A 22,052-nucleotide genomic window follows, 5' to 3' on the forward strand; every position below is an offset into this window, starting at 1 on the left:
GAGCACGACCCTTTGCCAAGCCGGAGGACCGTGCGTAAGTTTCCCGACTTCTGTTGACAACCTTCGCTCGGCATTCTACAGTCCTTCCATGCATTGTACCACAGTTACGTCGTCGCATATCCCAGAAGCTCCCAGCCTAAACACTCGTCGTCGACGCATTCGAACGATCAATTCCGTGCTGCATAGTGACATTGACACGGCACATATGACCTCGTGACCGCTTCGTCTCCCAGGGTTGATTGCCAATACGATCTGAACCTATCGCAGAACTTTGCCATTATTCCCGACTGCATCTCGAGCTCTCTCGTAAGCGTTCATATTACGAGCATGCCGGCCAAGACATCTGCCAAGAAGGTCAGGCCATGTAGTGCCTATGATATTCGCGTAGTACTGACATCTGTATAGATAGCACCCACACCCAAGACAACGGAGGACATCTGCCTACGTCGCCTAGAACGCCGTTCAAAAGAGAGTGTAGAGAAACAAATTTCGCTTGCCGAAACCATATCACCCTTGGACACCTACCCACCTTTACTACGCATCCCGTCTGAGATTCGGAGGGAGATTTTCCGATATGTCTTACCATCATCAAACAAGCGATTTATTCTCTACACCGATTGCGACGCACGATCCATCAGCAGGAAATGGAACAAGAATTGCCGCCCTCACCCTGACAGACACTTAAGTCTGGATGTTTTACGGACGAATCGCCTGATCTATCACGAATGCCTGCAAATCATATACTCGGAGAACCAGTTCCATTTCTATGCATTCAACTATTTGCCTGTTCTGGATTTCATACGTCATTTAAGCCCTGAAGCCAAGAATCAAGTCCGCAATGTGCGGCTCACACCTTTGACGGATAAGCAGGATGATCCGCCAGCGTCGCACGATGTATTCTGTACCGTCATGCATGACTCTTTACCTGGACTCAGTCAACTACAGGCAGATCCAGTAGTCTTCTTCTAGGAGAAACGGCCGGTTTTCCTTGATTCTTTGTTACTACCACCAGCCAGCTGGGAGGCATTCGCAGTTAATTCTTCTAGTGGACTCTAGCTTCCTGCATTATTGTATACGCCTTGCAGACACATTACATGTCTATTCAAAGGTGCGATAGCCTTTGTAGAAGCCTTCTCCATTGTCGCATCCAAGTACATAGGCGAATTCACGAGGACATGCTCTCGCGTTCATAGCGCATCTATGAGCTACAGACCGACTTCATCGTTGTATGCCGGCCATTTCTGTTCCTAATGTGTGTCGCTTCCAGCAAGGCTTCATGACGCTGATCAAATCAGATTTCGTCTATCCCAGACCGTCTGTTCCGCAGGTTTCAGCGGCTTGTGTGAGCCGATGTACTCCAGGAGACCCAATTTAAAAGCGCATCAGCGATGTCAATGGAACTGACCGGGCAGTTCAACTGGCATCGCAGGTGTGCCTAAGAGCCTTTTCTGTCTGGAGTGGTCTTCGATGATCACCATGAGGTCCTGGTGTTCAGAGGCGGACGCAATATCATAAGGGGTCTTGCCTTCTGAGTTCGCCTGAAATGGATTTGCGCCTCTCTCGCATAGGAATGAAGTTACCGCAGCGCGAAGACTCAAATCCCATTTGTATGCCCCGGTCCAAAAACATACCGCTTGGTGCAAGACAGTCCTTCCAGATGCCGTTATTGGGGCATTGATATCCCATCCGCGGTGAAGTAGAATATCCATAATCTCAGTAATCCGTTTTGGGACCAGGTGCTTTTCAGCCTCCGACATCGTTTTCATCAGCCATGACCGGCTCATCAGCTGTCCTGCCAATGTCGACCATGTGTCTGGTGAAGCTGGTACCGCACCATTCATAGTGAGCAGGTCGACCATGATCACCTGCCGGGCGCCGATGGCAAAATTTAAGGGTGTCAGAGTCGTCGAATAGCCGAAAGGGACTTCGTTGACGCCGAAACCTGCCTGTATCAGGGCCCGCGCCATGTCAACTTCACCAAATAGAGCGGCAAAGTGCAGTGCTGTCACACGCTCTGTGCGGCCACGCTTACGCATATTTGACCGCCAGAAACCTTTCTTCTTATTCAGTGTAGTCATCAGAGCTCCGTAATCTCCATCGCAAACAGCCTCCTCAGCTCGGTCTCGGGGTTGACAGCCAACTTTGTTGAGTATCTCTTTACGGGAGAGCGGCTTCGCCTTGTTTTCCCCTTTGTACTCGGGTTCAGATGAGCTCGCAACCGTTACGTCTGCTTTCCTCATGCTAGGAGAGTAATCTCGTACTTGGCTTTCATCTTTTGAGAACCCCCGCTCTGTTTTACTCGATACAGAAGGGTGCGATTTCTTTATAAGAGGACTCGAATCCGACAAGGTAACGTTCTCGGATGCAATACTTCGAGGTGTATGCCAAGGGTCAGCTACGTGTGACTTCGTCATCACGGACGCCGAGTCGCTGCCATTGTGATCCAAGGATGACTCTAAGGTTGTTGTAGAGAGTCTGCTGCTATGGGCTCGCTCCGCAATCGTATCGGCATCGACAGGTCTCACTCGTGAGAGCAGTGAGGCGAAATCTAGGTGCTCTACATTCTTCCCAAGTGATTCTTCGACCACTCTCAACACGGTCTCCCGGTTGGCCTCTGGTATCATAGCAAGACACGATTTTGCAAGCGCACGGTTGTCAAGCAAAACATAGATGTGGGCCATGAGCGCCATCGATTCTAAAGAGGCGGCACTTTGTTTTCCTTGTAGCCGTCGCCGTGCTTGCAAGGTCTTCTCGCATTCGATCCGTGCGCGGTCAAGAAAATTCATGCGGACGTACAGCTGAGCTAACAGGTGAGTTGCATTGTGAATCCATTCACGTTCTGTATCAGAGTTCGCTGATTGTTCAACGAATCCAGTCAAAGCCTTTTCGGCATCTGCCGGTCCCTGAACGTGGTACGCACAAACTGCAAGCTTATAGTGCAGACTGAAGACGTCGCAGAAAGCTCGCCTTCGCTTTTGCAGCAATAGCAATATCCTTAGCGCTTCTTGAAGCAGAGAGTCTGCCTCTTCCTGAGAGGTTCATGTCAGAAGTCAGTGTATGTCTCACACGCAATTAGTATAGGGACATTTCTCACATATATACCGGCGTCGAACGCTTGGGAGCCAGTGCTCAATGCCGCTTTGGCGAAGTCGGTATCCAGATCATCATCCGAGTCGGACGCTTCATGTTGTTGCATGTTTTGGATCGGCGACAGACTTCTCAGGACACTATACGTCCTTCCAGGGCTCTTTGGAGAGATTGCAGGAACTACAGAAGAGACCCTTGATTCTTGCTGATCTTCTCGTATCGCTTGTATGGCTTTCGCCCATTGTGGGACACGGTCATCGTTACTTTCGATATGTAAAGCCTGAACGGTCCGGTTTACAGTTGGATTTCGCTCGCAAATTTTCATCTCTTTGACGATAACTTCTTGCGCGTACTGCATCAATGTAGCTTCTGTATGGGAATATCGCCAAGTTGGACCGATCCGAGATGAGCGTTGCAGCTTGGTCACCATGTGTTGCAGCTCCACAACGTCGGATGCAGGTGGTCGCCCGGGACGGACAGATACAAGATGGGCAAGTACACTGTAAAGTGATTCAGCATCCCATGATTACTTGTTGGCAAACAAGCAACTTACGTGTGAACCAGGAGCAGCGTAGTCCTCAGGTTGTCACTATGTCTGCGTACATTCGCTACCATCTCCTCAATTTGATCCTTGCTCTTATTTAGCTGCACCAGGCGCTGCGGCCGGAACACGAGACTGGCCTCCTCAGCCTCCTCCAACCTGATGCTCTTGACGAATGACTCCAGGCCATGTATTGTCTGGCTCGCGTCTTCCACCTGAGTTGTAAGACAAGTCCACATCCTGTCGTCGCCATCGTAGGGTGGGGGTGACCCTATCTTTGTCTTGCTTGCGACTTCTACCAACTTGAGGTGTATTTGGTAACATTCATTACCGAGAGATTTGACTTCACCTGTGAGGTTTTCGAGGGATGCATTGCCGAGCTTTGCGTCCTTGTCGAGTTCGGAAAGGGATACTGATAATGTCCAAGCCGCTTTGTTCAGAGCGATGACAGCAGAGGCTGCGTTTACAGGTGTGGATGCAACTATCTCCATCGCTAGTAATCGACGTGGACACTGCGATGGGTGTGACTCGCAGGGTGAAGCTCACTGTCGTCTGCGGAAAGTCGTACTAGGCAGTGCGATGAATGTGACACTAAGCGCCGATAGCCATGCAGGTAATGGCTTGCGCCACAAGATTATGTGTCATGCGGTGAGTATGACCGAGAAGACCACTTTGAAATTTGAATACAATTACGCCGATGTGGAACCCCTTTATCCAGTAGAAACACAAAAAGGTATATCGAATGCCCATAATCGGGTTCAGAGGAATCATTGGTGTCACAACATCCTTGCATGTTCACGTCGATGGTCAAACATGCAAACCCTTTAGCAAGGGGCGGAAATGGCTGAACGTCCTGGTCGAGGTGCGCCATGAGACGCAGGCCCATCACAAATATCATATGGGAGGCCTCTTTCACATGGAAAGAAGGATATGTTGATAGGTCAGCAAGACAATGGGACCAAATGTTATCACGTCCTGGTCATCTAAGCCTCTGCGTCTGACCGTAAATGAATCAGTCTTCTAGCTCACTGCGCAAATGGCGTCCCATAGCCCCCAGTGAACATTTACACATTTCGACATTATCTTTTTGGCGCGCCAAAGCCACGTCTACGGCGGCGAGTTGTGCCCATTTACCAAGGATAGCTGGCGCCACAAGCTTATGCGAGGGGTTATTCCCCGCCGGAACAGGGCAAGCTTACCGATACGTAACGATCGAGCTGTTCAGGATGAACTTCACATTCAGCCTTGGTCGTGTGACTGGCTTGAGCGCAGGAACTAGCAATTAACTGATCCAAAACATGGGGTGATGAGACAAGTAAACCTCAACGATTCTAACGATACCGATCTCGATAAGGTATTCCCCACCAAGTTTGTGCCCACTGCATGAGGCAGAGCCTAGTAACACAGCTGGTGGGACTAAACATAGCACGTCCACGCTACCACAATTGTGCATTGCGCCAATCATTTCATTCACCGAAGGACACGAAAGCGTGGATATACGTTGACCGATTAGCCTGGCCCCCAACGTACGTGAGCAAACGAAACTCGGTTGCAGAATGGTTCACAAGTCACTCTACGCAGCATCTGAAACCCATTCTTTGTTTGACCATCCCATGCCTTCTTCCTAGAACCTGATCATCGTGTTCCTTTGTCGACAGCGTTCATAATACCATTCCATCAATCGCCTGTGTCAACGCAAGATTCTAGTCTCTTAAGGCACATCATCAATTACATCAGTCTCGATGGCTGGACCCAATCAAAGCACATGGGCGAACACGAGATTGCCAGTCCGTGACGATGATCAAGGAAGTTTTGAGAGACGACGAGGATGGAAGTACAGAAGCCTAAGAATCGGACCCGTCAAGCTTCCATACTATGCATCGCCAGAGTCACAGTTGATACTGGTCTCATTTGTCTGCTTCTTGTGCCCTGGTAAGCTTCAGCGCATCATCCGAGTGATAAACAAGTTACTGATACTGCGCAGGCATGTTCAATGCCGTCAATGGGATAGGCGCAGCAGGTCTTGACGATGACGCCCATGCCAGCAACGCTGCCAACACTACGCTTTATGCTACCTTCGCCGTCGTTGGATTTTTCGCCGGTACCATCACGAACGTCCTTGGCATTCGAATTGCACTCTCCTTCGGTGGTCTGGGATATTGCATCTACGTCAGTGCACTGCTTTGTTTCAACAAGACCCAAAACTTAGGTTACGTGGTTTTCTCTGGTTTCCTGCTGGGATGTTGTGCTGGTATTCTGTGGGCTTCCCAAGGAGCGATCATGATGTCGTACCCAGTAAGTTTTTGTTCTTTCCATGCTCTGAAAATCCGCTTACCAGACTGCCTATAACAGCCCGAGAAAATGAAAGGACGGTATATCTCCTGGTTCTGGATAATTTTCAATATGGGGGTAAGTTGTGGTTGTGCAGAATGCATCTGAGACATACACTGACTTCGTACCATCACTTCTCAGGCTGTTATAGGCGGTTTGGTAAGCGGATTCCCAGAAGGCATAGAAAGAACAAACACTGACTTCAATATCAGGTGCAACTAGCGCTCAACTTTAACACCCGCGACGGAACTAAAGCAGCAGTTACGAATGGTACATATATCGGTTTCATGATTCTCACGTTCTTCGGCGCATGCCTCTCCTGGACACTCATTGATGCCAAACATGTCGTACGCCGCGATGGCAGTCGGGTAATCATGATGCAGCACCCAACTTGGCAATCCGAGATCTTCGGTCTTTGGGAGACTCTCCGTACGGACCCATATATCATTCTCCTCTTCCCGATGTTCTTCGCTTCGAATTGGTTTTATACATACCAGTTCAATGACGTCAACTATGCGCGGTTTAACGTGCGGACCCGCGCTTTGAACAACACACTGTGTTAGTACTATCCTTGTTAGAATTGTATATGAGACATATACTGACCCGTATACCGACCGTTAGATTGGTTAGCGCAGATTTTTGGAGCTGTTGTATTCGGGTTTGCGCTAGACTTCCCGAACGTTAGAAGAACTACCCGAGCAAAGATAGCCTGGGTAACTATGCTGGTGTTGACCTTTGCTGTCTGGGGCGGAGGATATGTCTTTCAACGACAATACAGTCGCGATGATAATAGCCTCCACTACGACTGGACCCATGATGGATATGGCGGCCCAATGGTTTTATACATGAGCTACGGCTTCTACGATGCAGCGTGGCAAACTTGCGTTTACTGGTAACTAGCTCACCTGACGGTTTCGTTCTCTGTTAACTTTTCCCAGGTTTATGGGTGCCATCTCCAACAACAGCCGCAAGCTTGCGAACTTTGCAGGCTTCTACAAAGGTATACAATCAGCAGGTGCGGCTATAGTGTTCCGTATAGACGGCTACAAGAGGCCTTACATGGATATCTTCCTGTCTAGCTGGGTGATGTTGGCTGCAAGCTTGGTTATCGCCCTACCTGTTATGCTTCTAAAGATCAAAGACACAGTGCCACTCGAGGAGGACTTGAAATTTACAGATGAGACTATCGAAGATGTACTGGGTAGAAGAGAGGGCTATCTACTAGACGAGCCCGAGAAGGCGTAGGATGCTGCGTCCGAGTTGAGAATATCTGGAAGCCGATGTTCTCGCCTACATGCGAAGCTACCCTGCCTCCAGCGGGAGCTACAACCAAAAGATGGTTAGCGCGCAACTAACAGATTAGTACAGGAAGGCCAGTTTCCTCGTGCGAAAAGTATCTATATATCGTTCGTCAAACTTTCTACCGTCGAATCTCTTACCATCTCAGTGATGCTTTCTCAAGTGGTGTTGGGCGCACGTCCGCCGCGATATCGGCAGACTATTTCAGTCCGGTATACATTGTTCCGACGCATTTCGGAATACTCACATTCCCAGGCTCACTCCGAAAGGTAGCGGCGTCTAGCTAGCACCACACGTTCATTCTTCATCATGACATATCTGCCAATAAGCCGTGCCCCGCTCTTGATGATGGATCGAGTTTCTCTTCCTGGATTAGAGCCCAACAACCCAGCTTTCTTGTGTGGTGGGGGAGAACTTCATTCGGCGAAACTCTTATCGAATACTTGCCATGTGTTTTTGTTGAGATCATATGACAGACACGTTACTTATTATATATGGTTCAGGTCATCTGCACTCAGTCTCTTCAGAGGTAAAGAACTCCGCAGAGGCTCTATCCAATACACAACATGGCGACTAGGTCTCAATCAGCCCTTGTGAGCACGAGCACCACACCCGACAACCAATCGCGGTTTGAGCTGGAAACAAGCTCAAGATGGAACGACGAGCCTGAGAACGAGACATTGCTACCTCCAATCGATGGCGGAAAAGATGCTTGGTTGTTTCTTGCGGCTGCATTTGTGATAGAGATGATGGTGTGGGGTAAGCATTACACTTCATAGGCCACGGTTATCCACTTGCAGCGCTACTAGACGTACTTGGGTACTCGACTAACATTTGATCAGGTTTTCCATGGTCATACGGTATCTTCCAGGAGTACTATAGCTCATCGCTACCCTTCTCGGGCGCATCCGGCATCCCAGCTATCGGAACATCCGCGATGGGCATACTCTATATGGTCGCACCTTTCACATTCGGATCACTTATACGTTGGCCACATCACAAGAGGAAGGCAATGGTTGCAGGCTTGCTTATCATGTGTCTTTCGCTTGGACTGAGCTCACTCTGCACGACCGTCCCACAACTTATCGTCACCCAAGGCATCCTTTATGGTATCGGTGGCGCTGTCACATATAGTCCTGTCGTCACTTTCCTGGACGAGTGGTTTGTAAAACGCAAGGGTCTTGCATTCGGCATCATGTGGGCTGGTACAGGGTTAGGCGGTATCCTCATTCCGCTCTTACTCCAGTTTCTGCTCAATAACTACGGCTTCCGCACCGCGCTGCGCATATGGACGATCGTGCTTTTCGTCGTTGGCTTGCCTCTCACCTTCTTTCTGAAGCCGCGACTTCCCGTCCCAGCAACGACTAGGTCTCGCATTACCTTCACTTTCCTGACAAACAGGTCTTTTTGGATCCTGCAATTTGGAAATATCATGCAGGGACTAGGTTTTTTTGTGCCTTCCATCTATCTTCCTACATATACGAAGGCCCTCGGTTTCAGCAGTGCGGTTTCCGCTCTGCCCATCATCCTCATAAATATGGCTGCCGTCATCGGATCCATTAGCATGGGGAGTATTGTGGATCGGACGCACGTCACCACTGCCATTCTCATCTCCACCATCGGTGCTATGCTCTCCGTCTTCTTGATCTGGGGCTTCAGCACCTCTCTACCGCCGCTGCTCATATTCTGCTTCATGTATGGCCTCTTCGCGGGCAGCTTCACCAATACCTGGCCTGGCATCCTGAGGACAGTGCAAATGAGTACGGGTCAGACGGAAAGCTCCATGGTCTTCTCTTTCTTGTCAATGGGTAGGGGTATAGGTAATGTTGTGAGTGGGCCGGTCAGTGAAGCACTGTTGAAGATGGGCAATGTTGGTGATCATGGCTTGTATGGTACGCCATATGGTAGTTTGGTAGTTTGGACGGGAATCAGTGCTGCGCTTGGAGGCGTGAGCATCATTGGAAGGAGGGTGGGGTGGCTGTAAGCCCTACGTCGAGACTAGGCCAGCTTATCAAAAGTCCAGTCACCCATATCTGCTTTAGTCGCTCACCAAAAGGGGGTGGATGTACCAGGTGCCTTTGAGGCGTACGAACTGCTATTTCTCTTAGCGTCATGTGGTCCTCAAATGGATAAGCTGGTTCATGTATTGGTGCAAGGGCATGTTGCGCTCATGGAAGATTACAGGTGGAGTCGACAGGTTATTTTTTCATATATGATATTATGGCCATCATGGTTCGAGGCCTTCACGAAAGCTCATGCCTTCTACCCGGACATGCTACACGAGCAGCTTTGAAGCAGATAACGGTCACTTAATGCTGCCGGGATTTAGTTTAAATACAAAAGAGGGGTTCTTGAGAGTTATTGGTGATCTCTTGTTAATCTCTTGAATAAAAAAGTAACAAGTGATATTTGTAAGAGGGATGGAAGAGAGTAGCACGATCGAACGAGAGAAGTCCAAAAGAGTCGTGTCAGCGGCTTGAGTGCACACCCGCCTCGTCCTTCTTCTGCTGGCTCATTTCCTGTCCGCGCCAGTGTAGTGGTTCATACCGATTTGGTTTCCAGATATCGCCATCAGTTTCAACCTGTTCTTCTCGTCCCCTGCCCTGACTACTCTTTTGAGAATAAGCTGTCGAAAGCCCATCAATGTAGTCATTGGCACCCATCATGCAGACTTCTTCACATTCACCATATCAAATTGTGTGGAGGAGAACAGTACTCTCGTAGTGGTCGTATGCCTCTTATTCTCTCCACCCCCTCTTTCACTCTGATCATCCTTGCTCCTTCTACTCTTCCCTTTTCCAGCGCGGTTCCTCTTGTCTAATGGCGAGTGACATACAATTTGACTTGTTGGTCGATGAAGCGCCGCTTCGGAATGTGAATGGAGCTGTGCATTGTATCGGGGTAACGGTAATTGCATGGAAACTAGGTCTTCTTCAGATTGTGTGTGTTTTGACAATCTATCTGGCTGAGTAGACAGCTTTGCAGGGCTAAAAGTGGACTTCCATTTCTTCAGTGTTGTGCCAAACCCCATCTTGCTTGTGTTGTCTGAGGCGATCGCAATCGTGGTTTGTCTCGTAGGCTTTCTTCTTCTTCGATGTTAGGAATGATTGACGAGGCTATGAATGTAGGTTGGGAAATTGAAGAAAGCGATCGAAGAGCGCGTGGGAAGATATCGCATGCGTTGATATCACAAGGGATTTCCCCATGATTTCGGATGAGTTGCATCTCTAGCCAAAAGTGGTAATCCCTTGCGTAACGGTCGATGAACGATGCGGCCTGCGCCGCAGAATAGCGTTCTTGACCCAGCCGGTAGTTCCTCGGCAATGCCTGATGACTGAACCAGGTCTTTGGAACCTGATGGAAAGTCTATTCAGACTCGAGACAGCTTCTTTCACAAACGCTTGGACTGGGAGCAGTTATAGTTCGGCGCGGCTATTGGTCCAAGTGACACACCCACATGTTCGCAGCGGCGCAGCGGCATCTGCAGTACTACTCCCGGGGACCCCGGCCGTACCGATATGAGATGGCTATGCAATTTCAAGAGTGATCCGTCAACTCTGTGCTCATTTTGTGTGGCTTGCAGTTGTGGCATGAGCTTTGGGGGGAAGCGGCACGGTAACGTAGCGACAAGGGTATGTCGGTACCCGACGTAATGCATAAGAAGCAGCGAAATTGCATCCGAGAGTGTGCCGCGTCTAGACCATTAGGTTCTTCCACAGGTGGTCAGCATGGTATTGGAAAGCGCTACGAGGCAGGGCACACGATGAGGGCCAGGAAAGTGTCTTGAGGCTGGCTCAGTGACAAAACAAGATAGCCTTTGGGCTTGCTGGGTGCGATGCCATACAACATGTTATGGAGCAAGAACGATAGACACAATCGCGATCGTATTCACGCCGTGTAACTAGCCATTGTTGGAACGGTACGAAGTCAATTGCGTCGCATATGCATATCGGCCGCTCTCTCCACGGTAGATGCTACAGACCCTCTTCGGATCGTGCTCTCTGTGGGCATGTGCGATAGATCGCCCAAGGCATACTTCAGAACCGCCGTGTTCCTTGGTCGTATTTGCAGGGCTTATCGTACAGAGCTCCAGCATCGCCGATTCACCGAACTCGGTGCAGATTCTTGTTCTTCCTTAGCTAATGAGTCGCATCGTTACCTCGACCGTGGCGAATGTACCCGCAGATACAGGCATAGCTCTCAACAGAGTCGGTCCAATACCCCTCCAGAAGCCACCCAGACCCTCTCCCCTATATGTCTTGGCGAAGCAGTCTCTCATACTCTTGTACTTCTGTTCCTTGCCAAACGCATCACTCTGCATCTTGCTCTTGATCACATCGAACGGATAACTGCTTATCCAAAGCACTTCACCAGCGAGTCCACCATAAGCCGCAACTTTTAGAGTGGAAATTTCCGAACGGTCAATGTTGTTGCGCGCAGCATCTGCATTCATCATGTACTCGAATGCAGTAAACCAACAGCCGTAAGCTTGGGCTTCGCGCATGAATGTCACAGCTGTGCCGCGGTAAACGCCGCCGAGGATGCCTTGGTGTGCAGTGAGCTTACGCACACAGTCGATTGGGCCGGCATAGAGGCGGTTCGCGCCGTGCGGCTGTGTCTGCAGTCTTATGCGGATGTGCTCGATAGGACTAGACAGAGCGGTGTTGGCGATACCGGCGAAAGCACCAGCGGCATAATACTGTGAGTACGAGAGTTGGCCTTTTCCGGTTTTTGCCTCATTGCTAGCTTCAAAGGCGCGTCGCGCGTAATGGAAGCCACCGAATTGAACAGATACACAAGCTCCGATTCCGATGAGTGGTGTCAGCGTACCCTTGTAGAAAGCAAGTGCTCCTTCATTTTGGTAGATTTTGGTCGCAGCATCCAAGGCACCAGAGTATTGTGATGTTGTTTGTAACCTAACCTACAGGTATGGAGATACGAAGTCAGTGTATGTCTCACATGCATTTCGTACAAACACAACTTACCTTGACGATGTCGAAAGGTTGTCCAATGAGTACCTAGAAAATGAGGTTCAGTTTGGGTGGAGAACTGGCGCAATAGTGAAAGTACCTGTGCGACTCCTCCTACTGCACCTGCGAAGAGATCCTTGAGTGTCCGGGAGAGACCGTCCTGAACAGGCTCCTCGTGCTCAATATGAGGCTTTGACATTCTGCTCTCCGCGCTTTCCGTGTCTCTAATGGCTCTTTTTGCTTGTTGCTCTCTTATCGGAGTAGACACGGACCTGATAGAGGGGTAATTACGACGTCACCAACTTTCAAGGCACCGTATGCGCTCCTTGCGTGAGCACCAAGAGATGGAAAATTTCCTTGTAAAGTCGTTGTTCAAAATCGCGACTCACAGCTACTGCGAGGTCGCTCAAAGCCATACAAAGGCTCCAAAAGCCAATGGCGTGCTTGCGCACAGACGCGCTAGCAATGTCCTTGGATAGCCGATGGTTAGCTGCATCCCATGCCTCAAAGTGGTCATCTTTTGCACTATTTTGCCATACTACAGCGGTTCCATTAGCGATAATATTCTTGTCACAATCATTGAATTCTAACAGTATCATTCCAGTTTTGACATGAACATAGATAGCGCTTTAAGGAAAGATGCAGACGCAAGACTAGAAACGCTGTGAAAATGACCAAAAACTCAGATAGCCACCCAGTATATCCCATGATCCCCGATTTGCGCTAATCAGTGTTTCCATGCAATGCGTATACGAATGCTTTACGCCTATCCCATCGACACATATATACAGACAAGGAGATAAAGAGAAGGGTCGAGCAAGCTTCTCCGGGTTCAACAGGAGAACAACAGACTACCAACGAGTCTAGAGGAACCTCTCGCGACATTTTTGATGTGATCCAGACAAAACGTTCAGAGAAGACGCAGGATCATTTTGCATGCCCCATGCAGCATCTCAGGCCATTCGTAATGCGTAGAAACATTCAACGTGACTACCAGCACTTGAGCTTCCTCCAAAAGCTCTGTTTCGGCTCATCCTCGCTATCCTTTTCATTCTGTGTATGGGCCGCATAGTCATTTGGGTCTCGGTTCGGGTTCGAGTGAAGAGGCAGAGCGGCAGTTCGATTCGCAGGACCGTCTCCAGCAGTGAGCCGGCGTGCTTCTACTACACGACGTACGAGTACTTTGATGAACGTTAGCAAGCCTTATTCCAATTCCTCTCCCTCTCACATTGTCTTTTGCGCAATGTAATTGCGACAGAGGTGTCTTACAGGCAAAAGTCTCTTCGATGTTGACCATCTCCCTCGCACTCGTTTCCATGAAGCCACACTTTCTTCGTCTCGCCCACTCGAGGCCTGTTTTTGCCTCTACGACTCTTTGCCCTTGTAAATCGCACTTGTTGCCTACTACGCACTTGATCGGTGGTATCTTGCCATTGTCTAATCGATTTTCTGTCTCCATTTCTATCATCTCCATGAAGTAATCTAGCGCGTCGAGCGAGTTGGCAGATGTTATGTCGTAAACGAGGAGAAACGCGTCGGACTGTAGGTTCGAAGCTGCCCAGAGACCCCGGTATTCTTCTTGGCCCGCGGTGTCGGTGAGCATGAGGTAGTAAGGGACTCCATCGACGGTTCGAGTTACGGAGTAGGAGTCTTCTAGGGGAATGTTAGTTATGTGAGGCCAGATGCGACGAGCATAGGCGCAAGGCAACATACCTATCGTAGGATCGTACTCAGATGTCCATTGACTCCTCACAAGCCGTAGTGTAATCGAACTTTTTCCTGTAACCAAGTCAGCGTCTCAATGCTTCAAGTCCGACTTTGAATCGCGCATACCACAGCCTCCATCTCCACACACCGTGATTGTTATCCTGTTGTTCTCGTCCATTGTGTCCTCCTCTTGCGTTGCCCTGATGCGAACTGCTTTGGTTCCCGAGACGTATGCGATTTCCACGCAACGGATAATTGGGTCGTAACCGCGTCCGTTTCGAGTTGTCTATGCTCGTGAATGCGCTTGACGCAAACCGCCTTCCTAAACCAAACACTCCTTTTCCTGCTACCCAGACGGGATCCTATCAATTCGGCCCAGAAATATGATCGCAAGGTCCTTGTAATTCGCGGTCGGAATCGCAGTCGGAATGGGTAACGTTTCTCGCTCAGGTCCGACGAAAAGTAAACCACGGCACAGAAACAAGAAAAGATGTCGCGCGAAGGATTGACGACTCGTGTCAAGGCAGCGTTGTCGTCGGCAGTCCAGAATACCAAGAACCAGAAAATGAAGAGGCAGCGCAGCGCAGGCTTCACCTCGTAATAGTAATACCCAAGAGAGAGAAAGCCCCAACAACAAATTAATGAACGAACAGTGCCCCCAAAACGGTCCCTAGTATCCAAAGCGCAACGTTAGAAATGAATCAGGCATGAAGCTGGCCAACTTTGGACGAAAAAAAGAAATGAAGGATGAAGATCGCTTGATGCCCCCGTTACCTCTTTCGCGGTGGTATCCGAGCCTTACCCATCCCATCTTTGACTTTCGGTGCGAACGTAAAACCCTTGTACCCTTGTCGCGCGCTCATGTCATGGCACAGAAACCATCGACAGAGCCCAGATAAGGCGCAGACGCTTAGGCCGCAGGGGATCGAAGGATGCAAAGGATCATGGCCGGAAGACGGCCCCACTTGTTTGATTGGGAGGCTGCTGCAGGCTTGATGAGGGGGGAACGAGGGAGAGAGCCCAAGCCATGTGGGTAACAACGTGCGACGGAGGAAGTTTATTTGCCTGACGAACTTTCGTCATTGGAGCCTACTTCCGCGATGCAAAGCGATACCGAGGCACGACACTCCAGCCTTTGCACAACAACCTCTGCATCTCAGGACAGAGAGAGGCCTGCGTAGTTGGCATTGGCTTTCCCTAGGCCCCCCAATCTAGTTGTAATCTGCCTTTCCAAGAACCTTGGAACTAACGAGTGCTGCCGGGGCTAACTGCCCGGGAACCTGCATGCAGCTCTCATGCCCCCCCTGTACGTTCCTCATTCTGCTTCCGTGGAACATGCAGCATTCTAGCGCCACATCACGTATTCTAGAGCTGCCTCCAGCACACGCCGCGCCCATGCCACATTCCCACGCGTGGGTTGTCTGATTAGAAGCGAAGCAAGGCAAGACAAGGCCGACGGCGAGTCCATGACACAACCTTGATCATGACTACTGATCCTTTCTTATCGCATCTCACCTTCAACGCCAAGTTGCGCAACAGCTGTGCGCTTCAGACAATACCTGTGCAAGTATATTACCAAGCGTAACAAAAGGGCCGGATATTGGGTTTGATTGTTGATGTCGTGATATGACTGCCGCATGATTTTGGTCTCGATAATGAGGCCACTTTACGCCACAATTAAGGCTTTCCTGGACATCGTCGCGTCGAAGACAAGCGAATGAGCGGGAAGAGAGCGGGGAAGAGTTACAAATGGATCGATGGGTCAAGGAAATTGTTGGGGTTTACTGCAGTTCGTCCAGATCATCTTAGTTTGGGTCCACTATTCATTTGATATGATCTGATCTGATGTGATATATAGATGATCGAGTCAGTCATGCGATCCACGCATCCTGGCAAACCAACACATACACTTGACCGATTGTCGCTGATATATACAACAGAATAACAACAGCGCATTACCGCCAAACGAGTATGCCCGAGACATTTACGTGCATGTTGCGCCTCATCTCTTAACCTCCAATTTATGAACCCGGCAGCCGAGAAAAATCGACCACACGCGCCAAACTCACCTCAATTTCTTGTCGCCCCAAATCATAAAGCATCAGACAGTGATAGAAGAAAAAAAGAGGATATGAGTCTAAAAACTCCCCCATAAGACGATTCGCTCTCGGCAAGCGAATGTGAAGTTCGTTAAAGGGAATATAAGTAATGGGGTATCGTTGGACCAAAGCGGAGAATGACACGAAACAGAAGAGGAAAACCGTGAAGTAGTAGTAGAGAAGAGGATGCTCCGACCAATCATGCTCATGATTCCGGCTCCGTTACTTCATCGATCGCTGGTGGCGGGATGAAGCCTTGCGAAGCCGCAACTTCCGTGCGCGCTGCTTTAGTAGCATGAGACTCGCTGATACTGCCTTGCTGCGGCGATCGTTTAGTTGATGGAGCCATTGCCGAAGGGATGGAGGATTGTTGTCCGGTCTCGGGTATCGAATGAGGCAGGATAGTCTGATGGTTCTGGTGGCTTGTTGAGAAGTGGCGCGGTGAAGCGCTTTTCTTGCTCTTGTCGCTTGCGGCGGAGGATGTTCTAGGTGATACTCGCCCTTGCTGTGAAGAGAGTTCGCGTTAGTTCTAACGATGTTGTCAGGAGTGAGAGTTGTAACTTACCTGCTTGGCCCACCGCAGTCCGCACGAATTACAAAGGTCCCGGTTCCCTGAAGGACCCCTGCGCCACTCGGGCGTTGTTCTCGTGTGGCAGTTTGCACAGTCTTTCTGCATTTGGCCAGCACCCTTTCTGCGCTTCCTCTTCTTTTTGGCTGCCAACAGGCTCTGGACTTCTTCTGCTAGGTATCTATTCCGCTTCTCCATTTGTCGTAGCTCGTATTGCCAGCTTGTGCTTCGCGTCGTCTTCAGTTCGTCAAATACGTTGTCGTCTGAGGCTAGACTTTGATCTTGATGGCCGAGCTGGAGGCCATTGTGTCCAGCGAATGTAGCAGGAGATTCCTCGGTAGTGACGAAGAGTGGATTCGTGTTGGACGTCATTGGCGTGTTTGAACCAGCAGGTCCAGTCAAAGACCCCGCAGCAGGTGATGCTGCTCCTGACATCTGGGTATGAATAGAGTTGTGGGATTCGCGCTCATGCTTGGTATTTGTATACATGGATGGGCGGCCGGCATTGCTATTCCGCGAATACTTGAGGAGTCGCGTTTGCCCAACGACGAAGGTAGGTTTCTGGCCCTCCGTTGCATCTCCAGGATATATTGTCGTAAAAGCCTGCAGAACCTGGCCACGCTTGTTAATCATTTCATGCTTGACCTCGCCTTTCCTGCCCCCTCTGGCAAGCTCTAAAATCCGGCCGAAGTTGATCTTTGACTCCTGGCGCATGAGAGATTGTATGCTAGTGCCAACAAGGTCTTCAGGCTGCTTATCGAGCAACTGGCGCACGTTTGACGAAACGTACAAGAACATGCCTGATGTAGACATCTTCGTCCACAGCTCGTTATCACCGACGCCGCCAGACTCGCGTACGATAGCCTTGCTCAGAGTATAGACTGGGCGTTCACGGCCGACGAGGATGATACACTTTCGACCCTTCCCTTGCTCAGTATGGAGGGAGCCATGGCCTTCGAACCACATGTATCCGCTCTTCTTCCGTCGTATCCTGAACACAACGTTGACTGATGCGCCATTGGTAGTCTCCTTCAGTTCTCTTGTGACCGGAACGATGTCGCTAGGATGGCAGACAGACGACAGCGCTGTTCCGACGAGCTCGCTAGGGTCGTATTCTAATATCCTGTTACTGGCTGGTGACAGATACAAGAAGAGTCCCTTGAGTGACAAGACGTGGACGACGTCGTCGCTGTTCTCAAGCAGGACCTTATCCCAGATACGTCTTGTCATCTCAGAATCGCCGCTTCCGCTATACGCAGCGAGTACGTTCGACACCTCATCCTTGGAGATGGTCTGGCCTTGTTCGGCTTGTTGTGGCTTGTGGTGGTCGCTGAAAACGTAACTCGGTATGGACATCCCGCGCTGGTAGTTGACCCGGTAAGAACCATCTATAACATGATCAGTTCACACACGGGTATATTTATTAGATACGAGGGCCTACCTGAGTTCTTGTTAGTCATGGCTCCGGGCTGCTCCACAAGGTCAACCTGGAAACCGACAAAAAACTTCATTTTGCCGCCTGGTTCCCAAGCGATGGGAATCATGGTCAGAAGGTTCATGAACGGTTGACCGCCTCTTCGGTAATTGATCAAGCTGATCTGCGCTTCTGCACGACTCTCAATCATGTTCTTGAGATAGTAGACCGAATCGTCGTCAACGTAGTTTCGCTTGATTCCAGATTCGACCTTTCCGTCAGGTGCCTGCAAGAAGCGGCAATTCCGTCCAAGAATCATATGTCTTGTGTAGCCGGTGAGTCGCTCGAAGTTTTCTGAGCAGTAAACAATAGGAATGTCGTCTAGCTCGGCATCGCAAACGACAAAAGCGCACGAAAGATCGACAGAGCCGATGTCGATCTGGGGGTCAGGTCTGGTAGCTACGCGCATCTATCCGCATGTTAGCAATTGGAATTCAGACAAAGTGATCCAGGAACGTACTAGTACTCCGAGCATGTCGAATCCTGTCGACGAGTAAGCATTCTTGAACTGCGTCTTCATGTGAGGATTTTGATGCATCGTAGACGGAAATCCGCCTGCAGGTTGCTGCCATGGGATTTTAAAATCTTGCAGTTGTTTGTTCATGACCTCTTTGGGTAGGTCTTGTGCAGGATCTTGTCCGATAGGTTGCTGATTTTGTAGTGAGGCCAAAGTCATGCGTGTCGGGACACTGTTGGAGGAGCGATGTTCACTCTGGGGCCGGGAAGTAGAACGCATGCTGGACTGGTCCTGGCTAGTGGTACGGCTGAGGAAGCTGGATCTCCCTGATTTGACTTCGGGCGTGTTGTTCAGTGAAGGCCGTTTGAACTGGTCCTGGGCTTGTCCTGATGGCGTGTTATTCCCTTGGGGGGCAGCAGGCATGGGCCCAACAAAGTCCTGGTTGAGGGGAGAATCTAACATGGGGGTGTTGAACTGGTTACCGGGAAATATGTTCATATCAGTTGGCATCATATTGAGCGAGTCGTCCATGTCCAGAGGCATGGTCATGCCGTTCTGATACGATCCCATGTCCAGGTCGATAGAATTCTTCTGGTGCATGGGCGAAGCGTATGCAGAGCCAGGAGTGGCCATGTTTGGAAACGGAGAAGCCTGGCTTTGGAACTGGGTGTTGATGTTGAGGTCCGCAGCAGGCAGCTGGTCGTTTTGTATGTCGGCAGTTGTTCGCGGGAAGGTGTTGCTGCGCATCATGTTGTCCATGGCCGCGGTAGACATATCGAATTGGAAATCGTCCATGTCGCCCCCATTGGGATCTCCGAAATTCATCATGCTCAACCTGCGCGTGTCGGGGCTGCCAAGATTCATCTGCTGCTGCTGTTGTTGTTGTTGTTGTTGTTGCTGCTGCTGCGGCCCTCTGGCGTAGACGGGCATACTCCGCCGGCGGTTGTCCTTGTCGTTCTGCGCGACTATTGAGTCCAGCGACTGGCCCTCGACCATGTTGAAGCCGTTCATGGCATCCCCGTTCATGTTCATCATCACGTTCCCATTGTTGGCCTGGTTGAAGGGCCGGGTGGGATATGGATAGCCATTCATGGTGGCGGGCGGGGATGCTCAGATGTCAAGAGCAGCGAGGTCGGTCGTCCGGCACGGGGTTGTAGGCATCAAAGGGAGTGGGCAGCGCCCGTGGGCACGGCGGTGGTGCGCTATCGCTTCTTTCGCTGGGTGGACGGGTCGCGGCGGCGGGGAGTGCAGCGTCTCACAAGCGACATTCGAGGGCGGCGGCAGCGGATGGGCTCAGAGGCGGCGGCTCAGGTGCAGCAACACGTTGGTCAATATGGGGCAGGGCAGGGCCGGGCGTGTAAGGTTGGGATGCGAAGAGCGAGGATGTGTAGCGTCAGTGGAATGCGCTAGGTGCCAAGCCAAAAGGCCGCGTGCGGGATAGCTGCAGAAGATGACGGAAGCATGTCAGTGGCTTCACGCGAGCAATTATTGGGGGCGGCACAAGCACCTTGAGCACAGGCGGCGCGGGATGGGATAAGCAAGAGGCGAGCGACAGCAGCAGGGACCAACATATGGCATTTTGCACAATGCCATGCTCTGCCCTACCGGTGGGACCGATGCACCCAGAGCCCCTCGCAGCGCCTCATCACTGGCACACATGATCTGATGCTGACGGCTATCGGCTGAGGGCGCCTCTATCGGTCCTGACCTGACTGAAGGGAAGCCCGCGGGCGCCCATGTCTGGAGCCCCATCAGATGCACGCCGGCCCAAAGCGGCCTAGCGCGATCCGACGCTTGGCGCCATCGCTCGAGACTTTTTGGACCATCACGACGGGACTGCACGCGACGCAAAATGATATTGAGGAGTGTAGCAGCGCGCAGTGGTGGGTCGTGATCAATCCGAGATGGACGCAACTGCTGACATGCTGCACAGCGCCCCGGGCACTCGCACGACACGCCCGACAGTCGTCCCGCCCGCTGCAGCGATTTCTCTCCACCGAGACCGACTCGATTGAAGCCTCGACCGAAAACAGCCTGAAGCAGCTGCAGTCGATAGAGGCCCAGCTCAACACCCACCTCCAGCAGCCGGTGCCCTCTGTCGACCCCGAGACCCATGCAACCTCGGAATCTGCCTCCGACAATGTCGCCCAGCAGTACCACCTGTACAAGCAGCAGTGTATGACATCTGTCTCCCCATCCCCGACTGCAGCCCGTTGACATGTCCCAGCCAAGCAGATGGGGAAGCTAGGAACCCATATTGAGCCTCACTACCAACCGCACACCCTCCTGAACCATCCACCTTCCCCCGCCGACGTTACCTTGGAGTTGCTCCTCGCCTCCGAGGCCCACCAAGGCCATGTCACTTCTCTCTGGAACCCCGCAAATGCACGCTACATTCACGGTATACGACAAGGTGTCCACATCATATCCCTTGAAGTCACCGCAGCCCACCTGCGCCGAGCCGCCAAAGTGGTACAGGAAGTTGCGCGGCGCGGAGGTATGATCCTATTCGTTGGTACACGCGACGGGCAAGATAGGGCAGTCGCCCGCGCAGCCGAGCTAGCCAAGGGATATCATCTATTCGAGCGCTGGATCCCCGGAAGCATCACCAACGGCCAGCAGATCTTGGGCAGATGCAAAACAAAGGTAGTCAACGAGCTAGACGAGGAAGTCCCAGGCTTCGAAGAACAGCTCTACGACCGACCCGTCCTCCGACCAGATCTCGTAGTCTGTATGAACCCGCTTGAGAACTATGTCTTGCTGCACGAGTGTGCGCTGAACAACATCCCCACAATTGGTGTCATTGATACCAACGCAGATCCTACCTGGGTCACCTATCCTATTCCCGCAAACGATGACAGGTAAGCCAGCTTTGCATAATAACTAGTGCTTCATACTAATGCACTTCAGTCTCCGCTGCATACAGGTCATCGCTGGCGTCTTAGGTCGCGCCGGAGAAACAGGCCAAAAGCAACGTCTCGCTGCCGCCGCTCAAGGCAACATCACTTACCAGCCAGCACAGGGCCTCATCATGGCTGATGGCGACAAAGACGGAGACAAGACAGACGCCGGGAAGATACTATCCGGATCCACATCGCGAATGGGCGAAGGGGTCCCTAGAGAGCGAGTTGATGAAACTACCGAGACGATAGACACCGGTCTTGGAAACGCGGAAGAAATGGCTAACAAGAGGGATGAAGTGAGCAATCACGAGAGTCATCGAACGAAAGGAGGCAGGGATATCAAAGCCATTTCATAGAGCGTTTTCATAGCATGTAAATCACAGCACGAAAGTCATGTATAACAACAACATCTCGTTCGACTCAAAGCGTATGGTAGTTTTGTCCTGTTGATGTTCTGTGCTTACCTCCGATGGAACACCATACATCCCAGCACCGAATCTAGGACATAAAAAAGGACGCTGCATCCGAGATTGTCGCACCACACCTTTGCAAACGAACATGTCATCCAATCGACCATCAGCAACCCTCACAACCCAGACAACACACCAAGATGCAG

The 22,052-nt window shown here is 50.9% G+C and overlaps 8 protein-coding genes across 8 annotated transcripts; 4 read left to right on the plus strand and 4 right to left on the minus strand.

Annotated features, from left to right (window-relative positions):
* The first annotated feature begins 80 nt into the window (after positions 1 to 80).
* CC77DRAFT_1016675 (hypothetical protein) lies at positions 81 to 1,362 on the plus strand. The gene is made up of 3 exons (XM_018524255.1): positions 81 to 354; positions 406 to 1,226; positions 1,296 to 1,362. Exons 1-2 carry the CDS (start codon positions 328 to 330, stop codon positions 967 to 969), a joined length of 591 nt encoding a protein of 196 aa, XP_018389718.1. The 5' UTR covers positions 81 to 327; the 3' UTR covers positions 970 to 1,226; positions 1,296 to 1,362.
* Positions 991 to 4,377, minus strand: CC77DRAFT_510243 (hypothetical protein). The gene is made up of 3 exons (XM_018531978.1): positions 3,641 to 4,377; positions 3,095 to 3,587; positions 991 to 3,029 (listed from the first exon to the last, which is right to left on the minus strand). Exons 1-3 carry the CDS (start codon positions 4,117 to 4,119, stop codon positions 1,392 to 1,394), a joined length of 2,610 nt encoding a protein of 869 aa, XP_018389719.1. The 5' UTR covers positions 4,120 to 4,377; the 3' UTR covers positions 991 to 1,391.
* A 581-nt stretch (positions 4,378 to 4,958) lies between these two features.
* Positions 4,959 to 7,369, plus strand: CC77DRAFT_1046959 (MFS general substrate transporter). Its single transcript, XM_018527469.1, has 7 exons — positions 4,959 to 5,560; positions 5,613 to 5,923; positions 5,981 to 6,037; positions 6,101 to 6,118; positions 6,172 to 6,517; positions 6,581 to 6,851; positions 6,898 to 7,369. Exons 1-7 carry the CDS (start codon positions 5,371 to 5,373, stop codon positions 7,202 to 7,204), a joined length of 1,500 nt encoding a protein of 499 aa, XP_018389720.1. The 5' UTR covers positions 4,959 to 5,370; the 3' UTR covers positions 7,205 to 7,369.
* A 169-nt stretch (positions 7,370 to 7,538) lies between these two features.
* Positions 7,539 to 9,581, plus strand: CC77DRAFT_510235 (MFS general substrate transporter). Its single transcript, XM_018531977.1, has 2 exons — positions 7,539 to 8,017; positions 8,101 to 9,581. Exons 1-2 carry the CDS (start codon positions 7,825 to 7,827, stop codon positions 9,240 to 9,242), a joined length of 1,335 nt encoding a protein of 444 aa, XP_018389721.1. The 5' UTR covers positions 7,539 to 7,824; the 3' UTR covers positions 9,243 to 9,581.
* A 1,812-nt stretch (positions 9,582 to 11,393) lies between these two features.
* Positions 11,394 to 12,427, minus strand: CC77DRAFT_927275 (mitochondrial carrier protein-like protein; the record flags this gene model as incomplete). Its single annotated transcript, XM_018533984.1, has 3 exons — positions 11,394 to 12,179; positions 12,244 to 12,276; positions 12,329 to 12,427. The coding sequence occupies 3 exons, from the start codon at positions 12,425 to 12,427 to the stop codon at positions 11,394 to 11,396; spliced, it is 918 nt and encodes a 305-aa protein (XP_018389722.1).
* A 603-nt stretch (positions 12,428 to 13,030) lies between these two features.
* Positions 13,031 to 14,377, minus strand: CC77DRAFT_510610 (ras-domain-containing protein). The gene is made up of 4 exons (XM_018531981.1): positions 14,062 to 14,377; positions 13,942 to 14,007; positions 13,498 to 13,881; positions 13,031 to 13,409 (listed from the first exon to the last, which is right to left on the minus strand). The coding sequence occupies exons 1-4, from the start codon at positions 14,111 to 14,113 to the stop codon at positions 13,219 to 13,221; spliced, it is 693 nt and encodes a 230-aa protein (XP_018389723.1). The 5' UTR covers positions 14,114 to 14,377; the 3' UTR covers positions 13,031 to 13,218.
* Positions 14,378 to 16,065: 1,688 nt separating this feature from the next.
* CC77DRAFT_511530 (hypothetical protein) lies at positions 16,066 to 19,725 on the minus strand. The gene is made up of 4 exons (XM_018531987.1): positions 18,537 to 19,725; positions 18,044 to 18,485; positions 16,600 to 17,990; positions 16,066 to 16,539 (listed from the first exon to the last, which is right to left on the minus strand). Exons 1-4 carry the CDS (start codon positions 19,623 to 19,625, stop codon positions 16,240 to 16,242), a joined length of 3,222 nt encoding a protein of 1,073 aa, XP_018389724.1. The 5' UTR covers positions 19,626 to 19,725; the 3' UTR covers positions 16,066 to 16,239.
* A 660-nt stretch (positions 19,726 to 20,385) lies between these two features.
* Positions 20,386 to 21,792, plus strand: CC77DRAFT_1057528 (37S ribosomal protein MRP4, mitochondrial precursor; the record flags this gene model as incomplete). Its single annotated transcript, XM_018528023.1, has 4 exons — positions 20,386 to 20,416; positions 20,467 to 20,709; positions 20,761 to 21,394; positions 21,444 to 21,792. 4 exons carry the CDS (start codon positions 20,386 to 20,388, stop codon positions 21,790 to 21,792), a joined length of 1,257 nt encoding a protein of 418 aa, XP_018389725.1.
* Between the last annotated feature and the right edge of the window lie 260 nt (positions 21,793 to 22,052).

This window comes from Alternaria alternata (assembly GCF_001642055.1).
Source record: "Alternaria alternata strain SRC1lrK2f unplaced genomic scaffold CC77scaffold_3, whole genome shotgun sequence".
Taxonomy (NCBI): domain Eukaryota; kingdom Fungi; phylum Ascomycota; class Dothideomycetes; order Pleosporales; family Pleosporaceae; genus Alternaria; species Alternaria alternata.